We start from the raw sequence: 11199 nt of genomic DNA on the forward strand, positions 1-11199 counted from the left end.
AGATTTTTTATTTTTGTTCGGACCAAACTGAAACAGATCGGGTGTCAGTTATCTGCTGTTTTTCTTAGCCACATTTTTCGGTGGACCTCATTGGTTGTTAAGATACGCTTGTGTCCACGTAGGACTCGCGTGTCATTTTTTGTTTACGAATAGACAGCATGCGTTTCTTTGTACATCTTTAAAACGGCACGCATGTTACCTCTGAGAAATTTATGTTAATTTTTTTTTTTTTTTAAATGTACACAATTAATTTTTTTTGATAAGTTTACAGTGAATTAAATAAATAAATATATTACAATAAAACGAAATATATTTATTTGGTCTTTGACCAGCTCCTCCATGTGTTATCTTCTACCAAAATAAAAAGGAAACATTCAATAAAAGGGTTTACAAACAATCAAATAATGTTTTGAAGATGTAATTGTTTCTTGATAGGATCATAATCTTCGTATGCCAATATCTTACTTCGGATATCAACGTTTGAATTTAAGAAACCAAATACATACAATGTTGCCACAACACTTTTGAAATTGGTCTACTAAAAGCAGAACATGAACCATATGATAGTGATGATAAAAAAAATACCCTCAGTTCTTCTTGTCACGAGCACACTTGACTTGCACGGCAAGCGTCTTGACAACGTTCTTGCATGAATCTTTCTTGTCTTGTTGGAATGTGCTTTTGTTCACCGGAATCACACACTCTCCTTTCCCCAAACAATGCTGCACGAGTTTTTTTGTGTTAGTTACTTCTTTAACAAGCTACACATTATACATCAAGAAGAAATACAATCTGATATTTACCTTCTCAATGACTTGCTTTGAAACGGGGGCATTACAAGTACCAAGTGTGAAGTTTCCACAAGTACCAATAGGGTTTCCGAAGCTAGCGAACTCAACTTCTGAGATCTTTTTGTTGCCTGAGCATTTAAGAGTAGCTGTGAGACTCACGTTATCGGTGATGGCTTGGACCTGGTCTTGCTTCCTTGTCCAGTGTCTAACACTTGGAGTGTAGTCTTCTCCGACGTAAGAACAAACAGTGTCTCTGTTGACGATGACAAAGTCTATAATCTCGGGCTTCACGTTAGGCTCTTCCTCGAATATAACAAGAAGGTTTTTCTTGGGCTTCAAGAAAGATCTAGGGATGTGATACTCTATTTGCGTGGATTGACCTAATGGATTCAAGAAAGACATCCAATATCTTCCCACGCCTTCTCCGTTCACCCAAATCAATCCCTTTCCCATTCCACTCATGCGAACCGCTGCTGCGCTTTCACTCTCTGGTGCATCGAAGTAGGTCTGATATGTTTCACATTCATTAAAATGATGTTATTAGAACATCTCTACATTTCTTACCAGTTACCTTATATATAGTCTGATTTTTTTGTTTTGTTTTGTTTTCATTACCTGGTACCATGTAAGTCCTGGTGCTTTTCCAGTGAACTTCTGCCACTTGACCTTCTTCAAACCTTCCTCGGTGTGGATTCCGAGTCTCTCGCCTTCCATACCGACCTAAAGATTATAAAAAATGGGATCAAATCAAGGAAATTTTTCTAAATGTTGTTAATCAATTAGAGAGTAATAAGAAAATTATTTCAAACCTTGTTTCCCCATTTGCTGCTTTCAGTGAGATCAAGTACTCCAGAACTCAATCCTAAGATGGAAACACTACGAGGACCAGTGTATCTATGCTCCAAGAAAGCTCCACTATCCTGTAAGAACAGAAAAAAAGTCAACCAATTATGAAACATATCTTCATCTATATATTAATTTAAAAAACGTTGTATTATATTTGTTACTTACTGGAAATCCAGTGAGAACACCAAGCATAACAAGGTGATTCTCTCCTTCTTTTAGTGTAACCGGTTCTTGGAAAACAAAACTCTTCTCGTCATGGCTTCCATGTCCATTTCCTAGTAGTAGAGAAAAATAACATCATCACCATCATCGCTCATTTTCATATTTTTGCATCATATGTACACCATTTTTACCAAGGTATTCTCCGTTAAACCAAGCGTGCAATGCGTGTCCAAGACTAGCAATCCTCACAGTAGTTTTAGCTCCTTTCTTCTTAGGTAATTGATTCTTATTGATCTTGAAGCTGCAAAATAAAATTTAACTTCATGTTTCTCTTCATCGTTTAACTTTGTTATATATAATCACACGAAATGAGTATTTACCTTGTTGTGTACCATCCATAGTCTGTCTTGTCTTTAGTCAAACCGTAAAGCTCAACGGGTATGTAAGAGTCACCCTTTAGCTTATTAGGCAATGGCTCAGTGAACACGTTGAAATCAAACTTCTTGTTCGCCTTCTTTGACTTCATAAAGTTCCTTGAAGTGTGGTGAGAAACAATCTGGTCCGATCCAAATAACAATAATGAGTTAAGGACTTTGTAACTGTTAATAAACCGGAATTGAATGTTTTCTTCACCTGTGCAGTGTTGTAAACAACAGTTTTACAATCTGGAAGAATACTAATGGAACGTGGCGCTATCACGTATTCTTTCCCCCTGAATTTAATGGTTTCTGCAGCTTCGGTGTTGTTGTTAGCCAAGAAAGCTGCACAAGATTTCGTTCCAGGCTCTTCGTAGTATCTAATCTGTAATTACAAACGTATATAGTTGAGTAATTTGTAAGCACTGAATCTTTCTTGATGAGTACTACATGCTATTGTAATACCTCGGTATCTTTTCCAGGCTTCTCGGTCCTAGGCTGACCCCAAAGAAGTGGTTTCTTGCAAAGGTTAAGAGCGTTGTGAAGATGTTTAAGATGACCATACTTAGGCTCTCTTTCTAAACCATATTCATCAAGAGGTGCATCATCGTAGTATCGAGTGGTTACATAATGTGCACCGTTTCTTCCGAAGTTGGTTCCTCCATGATACTGCAAGATTTAAAACACAAGAAATTAAATACCTATTTTAAAAGGCAGTGTAGAGAATTCAAGGGGTTATTATTATACCATGTAGTAGTTCACATGAGTTCCATTCTTGGAGAAGAATCGAGCAACTGAGAAAGCAATATCTTCTACTGATCTTTTAACTGGCGAATCACCAAACACACGGAACCTGTTAAGTAAAAAAAAACAACGAAATATAAGTGGCGATCAATCTTGAAATCCGCAAAGATCTTTTCACTTTCATGACTGAATCTCAAGTTTCTAAATTGTTTAACTAAATATAACAAGATTAAAAACTCACTGAGTAGTCCAGTTCTCGGTCCATAAAGACGGTTTGTTTTCTTTGTTTGGACCAGGGAAAGTATCACCACAATGCCTTCCATTGCAAGCATTGATCTATTTCAAGGTCAATGCTATTATCAATGTTTTAATTTTTTTCTCAAATCATGAGACGTAAGACATTATAATAATAACTTTACCATAGGATCAGGAGCATCGTTATGCTTGCACATAACCCATGGGATCCCAAGTTTCATAGAGTCGACCAACTTAGATGCCCATTTAATGTAGTTAATTCCGTCTTGTTTATATGCGCGTTGAACCGCGCTATACTCGTTCTCTATCTGCATTCCATATTCATTATAATACCGTTCATGTTTGTAAGATGATTAGGTATATGTGTTAGGTTTTTGTTTAGGACCTGTCCTAATATAATGGGGCCTCCTTGTGAAGCAAACAATTTTTCCTCCTTCATTTTGTCGAGTACCGTCCGTACATACCTCTCTGTATGTTCCTGCAATAGTTTTTTTTTTGTTAATCTCTTTAACTATAAAAGGGCTCACATTTTGTATATATGTAATATATTTAACACCTTGAATTCTTTATTGTCTGTACGGAAGAAAATTCCAGGAACTTCTCTAAGCCAATAAGGAAGCCCTCTAATATAAAAACAAATCACGTAAAACATTAAGGGAAACATTTAAGAAAGAAATAATCAAAATAAAAAAGAAGCAATTATTTAATTTAATACCCATGAGTCCATTCAGCTTGGATGAATGGTCCAAGCCTCAATGTCACATACATGCCATTCTTCTCAATCAATTTTATGAACTTCACCAAGTCAGTTCGTCCCGAAAAGTTGAACTAATGAAAACAACCATAACACGAAAACTTTAGTAAAATTCTTTTTATATTTTTATGTTTTATATGTTGTATGAATCGATTTGAGTTTGCAATTACCTTCCCTTGTTCAAGCTCATGTACATTCCAGAAAACATATGTTTGAATCGTGTTCAGACCACCTTGTTTGGCTCTCTCGATGATACTTGGCCACATCTAGACAAGATCCAAAAAACTCTATATCAATACAAAGAATCTTATCAGAAAAATAGATGATAATTTGATTGAAATGTATATACTTCAGGAGTGCTTCGAGGATAATGGATAGAGCCGGAATAAAGAAGCTCTCTTTTGCCATCGATGATCAGAGATGTTCCATCATAAGTCACCTCCTTATTATTCGTCTTCTTTTTCACCTCCTTTTTTGAGGCGAATGCGCAAGAAGACGAGAGGAGAACCACAAGAAAGGCCGCTAAGACCCATCGATCAAGAGAAGGTTTTCTCATTGGACTCTCTTTTTATTGTATTTATTTTTGTTAATTTTGTGATGTAGAACAAGAAGAAGTTCTTTTGGAACCTCGTCCTTGTTGGAGGAATAAAAGAAACAAGGAGAGCTCAAATAACAAGCTCTGAAAAAAGACAATGATATAAGAGAATGTTTCAAACTCAACGTTTCAGGTCTCAGAGATATTTACGGGTCTGAAATAGAATCTACCGTCACTTTCAAACTCCTATTTTCCTTTTTTGATTTTTGATTTTCTATTTTTAAAGTTTGTTTTAGCCCTATTCTCGTCAAATATGAGGGCAAACACCGCAAAAATTCTCTCTTACCATAACGGATTATTTTAACTTAGCCAGGTTGAAAATATTGTGACACCATGATTGTCTACAATTTGTGTTTTGATATTATCAGTTCCCAAGAGTTCCCATTCACAACCAAAGTTTCAAAAAGACGGTGAGAATTTTTTTAAAAAGCAACATAGGATATAGTAGACAAATCTAAAAAATTTAGTTTCACCTCTTAAGGTGTTTTTCTGCTTCTAAAAGTATTTTGCTTTTAAGCGAGAGAAAGTAGGTACGTACAGTAATTTTGAGTATTTTGTTAAACATACAGTAATTTTGTTACTTCAATAGATACGTCGACATTGACATGTTTATATTTTGTATGGACCATTGATTTATATCATGTGTGTCCCTATATAAACTAGTACTACTTGAATACGTACATAAGAGAATTCAAAAAAGTAATAGCGCCGACCAAAAAAAGAAACCGCAGTGATGAGTAAAATAGTCATTCAGTACTCAACCATTACTAATGTACAGAAGATCAATTGTGTGTTCTCTTTAGTTTTTGTACGTTTATAGTATGAATTATTATTAACAAAAAACAAAGCAAGCAAAAAATGTTAAGATTTTTGTCATCATGTACGTAATGAACTGGGATGGTGCGACTAGTCTTAAACTTTGACTGCAAACTCCTTTGCTTCTGCTTCCGGAAGCTTGTACTTATCGACCAGTAAACGATCAAGTCACCAATACTTCAACCGCCGTATCCTCTTTAAGTCCCCATGTCTGCCAAAGTAGTCTTTAGACCTCGCTCCACCAAAAGAAAAACATAAACCTTTCTAGGCATTTTTCCTAAAGAGTTCCATCATAAGAGCAAGATGGTCCTCGTCTTCTCCATAACCATTACTCTCTTTAGGAGCAAATAACATATCCCTCGTGACAAGCTCGAACGCAGCGCAACCAAATATAGAGACACTAATAAATATACTTTTTTTTATTATGGTAAACAGGAAGTCAGGAACAAAGTTATTATTCCAGGAAAACTGAGAGCTGGAAAGCAGAGTGGATGAAGCATAGACATAAGTCACATAACCAAGCAAGGCATCATCAGTAGAAGCATAAAGTACAAGATGATTTGTTGAACCCTCTAAAAGTCATATGACAATGTGTCTGAGGAGTTTTATAGCAATAAAAGTCTGCTAACTTAACTCTGCCCGATTTCATTATTTGTTGTTGATGACTGAGAGTTTGTTGATTGAACGAGACTTTGACGATTCTGTAAAGTATATGCAGAATGAAAGCAGAAAAAAAAAGAGAGACAGACTTATTTGGTTCACCAGCATCTAGAGACACTAATAAATATACTTTTTTTTTTTTTTTTTATCATGGCAAGCTCAGGTCAACGGGTGACGGAAACAGAATGCAAAACCTTACAGCGACCAGGACGAGCGAAAGGATCATCATCATCAACGGTCATGACCGCACGAGACCACTCAACGTTGCCCCAAATCTCGCCTTGTCGTCGTGTCTCCAAAGAAATCTCAGCGCACCAAATCTTCTGAATATTGCCTGGCACCATCTCGTCCCAGAAGAGCAACATGTTGCCAGCAGAAGTGCAAAGCCTGGCCCCAGGAAGCAAAGCTGCCAAGTCTTTGTCTTCAGAAAACTGATGCTTAAATTTGTGGTACCAATTCACAATCTGGACACCAAAGTGAACGAGCCTAGAACGAGAGAGATTCCCAGTGAGAGCCTCCAAACCCTTGACCTCATTCCACCAATCCATAATACCACCCTCTGGTTCGCGCCAGTCCAACTCCTCTGGCTCACACCAAAATATTCTCCCATGTTTATTAATAGAATACATAAGATTACCAATCATACACCAATCCCTTCTAGGCCCTCCTATCATTACACCACGGTTCCCTTCTCCCCATATACCTGTTAAGCTAATGGGCTTCTAACCTAAACCCAATTAGTGATAAGTGAAGTGACGCATCTATCTTATATATTAAGAAGGATCCCTTCCAACGCCCGATGTGGGACACTTTGTGTCTAATACGCCCCCTCGAGAATGCTCGGGCAAGGATCGATGGGCCAACTTTGGACCAGATCGATATGGATCGGGTTGGACTACGTGGATCGGGCTCTGATACCATGTTAAGCTAGATGAGCTTCCAAACTAAAACCAATTGGTGATAAGTGGAGTGACCTATCTATCTTATATATTACTAAGGATCTCTTCCAACACCCGATGTCGGACACTTTGTGTCTAATAATACCTTCCCTAGGCGAGTAGTAGCCCGTTTTCTCCACTCCAATCACCGTATATATTTTCCCGTCCTTCACCACACAGTCGTGAACAATTACTGGCGTGGCCACGGCACCCGATGTCGGACACTTTGTGTCTAATAATACCTTCCCTAGGCGAGTAGTAGCCCGTTTTCTCCACTCCAATCACCGTATATATTTTCCCGTCCTTCACCACACAGTCGTGAACAATTACTGGCGTGGCCACGGCAAAGGCAAAGACTCCCACGCTTGGGTCTTTGGGTCAAACACCTCTCCCCAGCTCAAAGATTCATCATACACATCGCAGCCTCCCACCACGTAAATCTTCCCGTCCACCACGGCGGCAGCGGGGGAAGCTCGAGCCACTCCCATGGAAGGGACGCGACGCCAGGTGTGAGTCCGGCAATCGATTCCAGATGCTGAGAGGGGAAACTAGAAGCGGCGATCAGATTGGAGGAGCAGCGGAGGATATACCAGCCTGGGTTCGGGTCGGGAGGGGTGCGTAAGCATACGTAGACTTCTGTGTCGGTGATTCCCATCTTCGATCGGATCTTGTGGAGCTCAGGCGAAGCCACTAGAGATCGAAAACTCTTGGAGAGGAGAGATAAGGCCGGGTGGTCAAAGATATTGGGAAAAAAAGGAAGATCTCAATTTCATTCCAAACAATTTCATTCCAAAAATTTGTAATCCAGTTACATCCATACTAGAAAACCAAAAAGATATTGGGAAAAAAAAAGGAAGATCTCAATTTTAACATAAATCCTAGTTAAATTATAAACACTCAAAAGTAAAATAAAATTAAGAAAAAAAAGAACAAAGATTAGAATTTCACTTGTTAAATTTTTTTCATAATCCTTAAATATTTTTGTTTTCCTCAGCCCTTTATAATTTAGCCATGTGGTTTTTGTCCGAAAATTTAGGTTCGGTTATGCCTTGAACTTAGTTTAGTTCGATAGGCTTTTGAAAAATGGTTTGGTTTTTGGTTTGGTATTGTTCTGGTTTTGTTCTTTTTCTTAAATAAAAATATAAAAAAATCAAAAATAACCAAACTAACCAACAAAAACTGAAAAGAACCGAAATAACTGAATTTATCCAAAATATCTGATTTTTAAAGAAAATTATATCTAATTGTATCCGAAAAACAAAAAAAGTTATTTTTGGAAATTAAATGACAATCAAAATTAACCAATAATCAAACCAAAACGTAATTCAGTTAATTTCAGAATTATTATTTAAGATTTTAAAGAAATAAAGATCAACCTCTGTTTTTTTTCTGGTGAAATCTTACGCAGCGATGGGGGAAGTGGAGAGAGTGAAGTCACCGACGATGGGGCTGCAACCAAACAAAAATGATGAGTAATATTATAAAGACTAAATCAATTGGAATGAATCAACTAACAAATCACCAAACCAAATTCATCTTTAATTCACATTATTAAACACTTAAAAGCTCGAGTAATATTTTAGAGAAACCAAAAGATTAACCTATGTTTTCTTCTGGCGAAACCTTATGCGGTGATGGCGCAGATGAAGAGAACGGAGTCACGGATGACGGCGACGGCGGCTCTTAACGAGAACGATGAGTTATTATAAGAGAAAAATCATAAATCAATTAAAGATGAAATATCAACTAACTTTCTTCCGTACATAGAGACGGCGTAGCCTTACGCGGTGATGGCACAGGTGAAGAGCGTGGAGTCACGGACGACGGCGGCGGCACTAGAACAAGAACATAAGACATGAGTAAAATTTTAAAGACTAAATCGATTACGATGAATCTAACTCATACCTTTGGTTTCTTTGGTAGTCAGATCCGATGAAATCGGGAGCAGTGAGGGAGGAGGAAGTGAAGGAGGAGGAGCCATGGACGAGACGAGGAAAAGATTGTAAATCACCGAAAAACTTTCAGCGACGGACATAGGGAAAATCGATTTGGAGGTGATGGAGGAGTTTGTTACAGTGAAAGATTAGATTTGAGGTGACGAATTTATTTGTTACTGGCATATTAAATGCATTTATATTTTCTCATTTCTTTTTTTGTTAACTTGGTGTATTCTTTTATCAGGTTTTAATTAAATGCATTTATATTCGATGAATAAATGAGAGAATTTTTCTACAGAAAATGAAATCTTGTACTGTAGTTGTGATTTTCCCATTGAACTATACATGGTGTCTATATTCCGTTCTACATATGACTGTTATTTGTTATTGTTGCAAATGCTCTTAAAGGCTTTGGAGAAGGTCTTGTTGTAGAAGAGGAAAAACTCGTTTTTGACTGTGAGTTGAACGAGCTAAAAGAAAATAATAATCAATGTTTAGTTATTAGTAATTAATAAACAAATAGTTATACAAAAATTTAATGTTTTTACCTTAACATGGTTGAAGGGGACAAATGGTGACTTGCCATGTGCCAAATGTAGAGCAATCATGAACAAGCACCAAGTGTCATCATATGCATCAACCAAGACATGAGTCAACGAAGGCAGCTTCATGTTGGTCATGCAGTCACTCACAAAGCTTCTAAATGCTTTGGAGAAGGTCTTGCCAAGAGAAGAAATTCGTTTTTGACGGTCAGTTGAACGTAATTTCAACTTTTGTGCATTTTTTCTTTTTGTCTTTGCGCTATCTCTTTTTTTTAGTCCACACTTTGGATTTGTTCTTTTCATGTTGTCACTGAAAATATGAGTATAATGTAAGGATTATAATCCATAAGATTTGTTTTTAGGATAAAGACTTAAACCATAATACACATATTTATGTCTATGTCGAGATCAAGAACCAACAAAAGTAAAGAACCATTTTTTTTTCTTAACTCGCAAAACTTTTGATTCATGAACATGAAAAATCATGACAATCTCTTAACCATGTAATATGGTACTTGAGACATAGTTTTGTAATTTGTTGTGATATATTGATCGAATGGCAAACTTCTAATAATTCATGTAGCCAAAAGAACCACACAAAAAGATAGAAAGATTGTGAAATTAATAAGCTGGATTCTCTTCTATCATAATCTGTTTTGGAAATAAAAATATTCTTGATATTATGGCTAAGCTATATAATGAATATTTACTTTGAAATGTTATCAAATTTTATAGAGAGATTTGTTGTCCCAAATGCAATTAATGATCATCTCCAAACTGAGAGGAACCAGACCAATTGATCTACAAAATAATACTATTATTTTTTGTGAGATACTCTGCAAACTCTTACTAATAGTTTTTATGTTTGACTATGCATATATCCATTTTAAAAATAAAGCACAACAGTGTTTAAAAAAAAATTGCATAGTCATGGTAATATTTGAAGATGCTGATCACTGTGAAATAAACTATTTTTATATACCATGTTGAATAATTATATATCTTTTATTTTGTTTTACAATTCTTTTTAGTGAAGTAGTGACTATGTAACATTGGGCCTTGAGATGTCGACCCAATCCGTGGTCCGCGGATCTGGCCCATGTAGACCCATCACGGGGTGGGCTTGGGCAAGTAATTTGGTATCCATGTAATCAGCGAGTCTAACCTAAGCGGTTTGCGGGTGGTTGAGTCGGGACGGGTTAGCAGGTTCTGCATCACTTAGATCAAATTCACTCTGATTTGGAACGCCTTTTGATGAGCTACAAAGAGATCACTGATTGCATGCCTTCAATGAGGATTTTGATTGTTTCATCTCTTTGTCTGAGACAAATTGTCTTTGTCTTCTTCAATCCCACACGTAGCAGCAGCCTGGCAAGAGAAGAAGCCGACATGCTCTTATAAGAAAGGAATGAGCTTTGATGGTGACACTCTTGTCAAAGACTAGCTCTTGTAAGATTTCAAGCCATGTTTTGTTGTTTCCATCTTGTCTCTGTTTTTTATTGTGTTCGTAGGCTGAAAACTACATTCAAATGAATTACTGTTGTTTGATGTTTGTCTGTAGTTGGTATGGTCTTAGATGTTAACTATCATTGCATTTCACTTTTATAGGATGCTACTCTCAAGCTGTTCTTCTAGTTGAATGGTTGTGATAATGTGCTACTTGATTATAATAGTTCTTTCTTGTAGACATAACTTGATTATACGTTACCAAACCGTCCATTGATTTAAATCAGTCAATTAGAC

The 11199-nt window shown here is 36.8% G+C and overlaps 2 protein-coding genes across 3 annotated transcripts; both read right to left on the reverse strand.

The window, feature by feature from the left end:
• Positions 1-203: 203 nt before the first annotated feature.
• Positions 204-4633, reverse strand: LOC106306186 (beta-galactosidase 11). Of its 2 annotated transcripts, XM_013742704.1 has the most exons (18): positions 4318-4633; positions 4139-4234; positions 3930-4042; positions 3771-3837; positions 3600-3692; positions 3379-3522; positions 3201-3295; positions 2963-3068; positions 2681-2884; positions 2433-2600; positions 2180-2355; positions 1991-2100; positions 1803-1912; positions 1601-1711; positions 1407-1511; positions 804-1298; positions 586-722; positions 204-351 (listed from the first exon to the last, which is right to left on the reverse strand). In XM_013742704.1, exons 1-17 carry the CDS (start codon positions 4522-4524, stop codon positions 588-590), a joined length of 2535 nt encoding a protein of 844 aa, XP_013598158.1. In that variant the 5' UTR covers positions 4525-4633; the 3' UTR covers positions 204-351; positions 586-587. The 2 variants fall into 2 exon arrangements, with proteins under 2 accessions (XP_013598158.1, XP_013598156.1); XM_013742702.1 differs by lacking the exon at positions 204-351 and having other exon boundaries at positions 406-722.
• Positions 4634-5939: 1306 nt separating this feature from the next.
• Positions 5940-7836, reverse strand: LOC106302097 (putative F-box/kelch-repeat protein At3g24610). The gene is made up of 2 exons (XM_013738613.1): positions 7220-7836; positions 5940-7083 (listed from the first exon to the last, which is right to left on the reverse strand). The coding sequence occupies exon 2, from the start codon at positions 6711-6713 to the stop codon at positions 6204-6206; it is 510 nt and encodes a 169-aa protein (XP_013594067.1). The 5' UTR covers positions 6714-7083; positions 7220-7836; the 3' UTR covers positions 5940-6203.
• Between the last annotated feature and the right edge of the window lie 3363 nt (positions 7837-11199).

This window comes from Brassica oleracea, chromosome C7, assembly GCF_000695525.1.
Source record: "Brassica oleracea var. oleracea cultivar TO1000 chromosome C7, BOL, whole genome shotgun sequence".
In the NCBI taxonomy this organism is placed as follows: Eukaryota; Viridiplantae; Streptophyta; class Magnoliopsida; order Brassicales; family Brassicaceae; genus Brassica; species Brassica oleracea.

Excerpts from the sequence above, each read along its gene's own strand:
- LOC106302097 (XM_013738613.1), bottom strand. The coding sequence starts at position 6,713 with ATGATAGGAGGGCCTAGAAGGGATTGGTGTATGATTGGTAATCTTATG.
- LOC106306186 (XM_013742704.1), bottom strand. The coding sequence starts at position 4,524 with ATGAGAAAACCTTCTCTTGATCGATGGGTCTTAGCGGCCTTTCTTGTG. Across the intron at positions 1,712-1,802 it reads GTGTTCTCACTGGATTTCCA|GATAGTGGAGCTTTCTTGGA; the intron begins GTAAGTAACAAA and ends CTGTTCTTACAG. Across the intron at positions 1,512-1,600 it reads GCAGCAAATGGGGAAACAAG|GTCGGTATGGAAGGCGAGAG; the intron begins GTTTGAAATAAT and ends TATAATCTTTAG.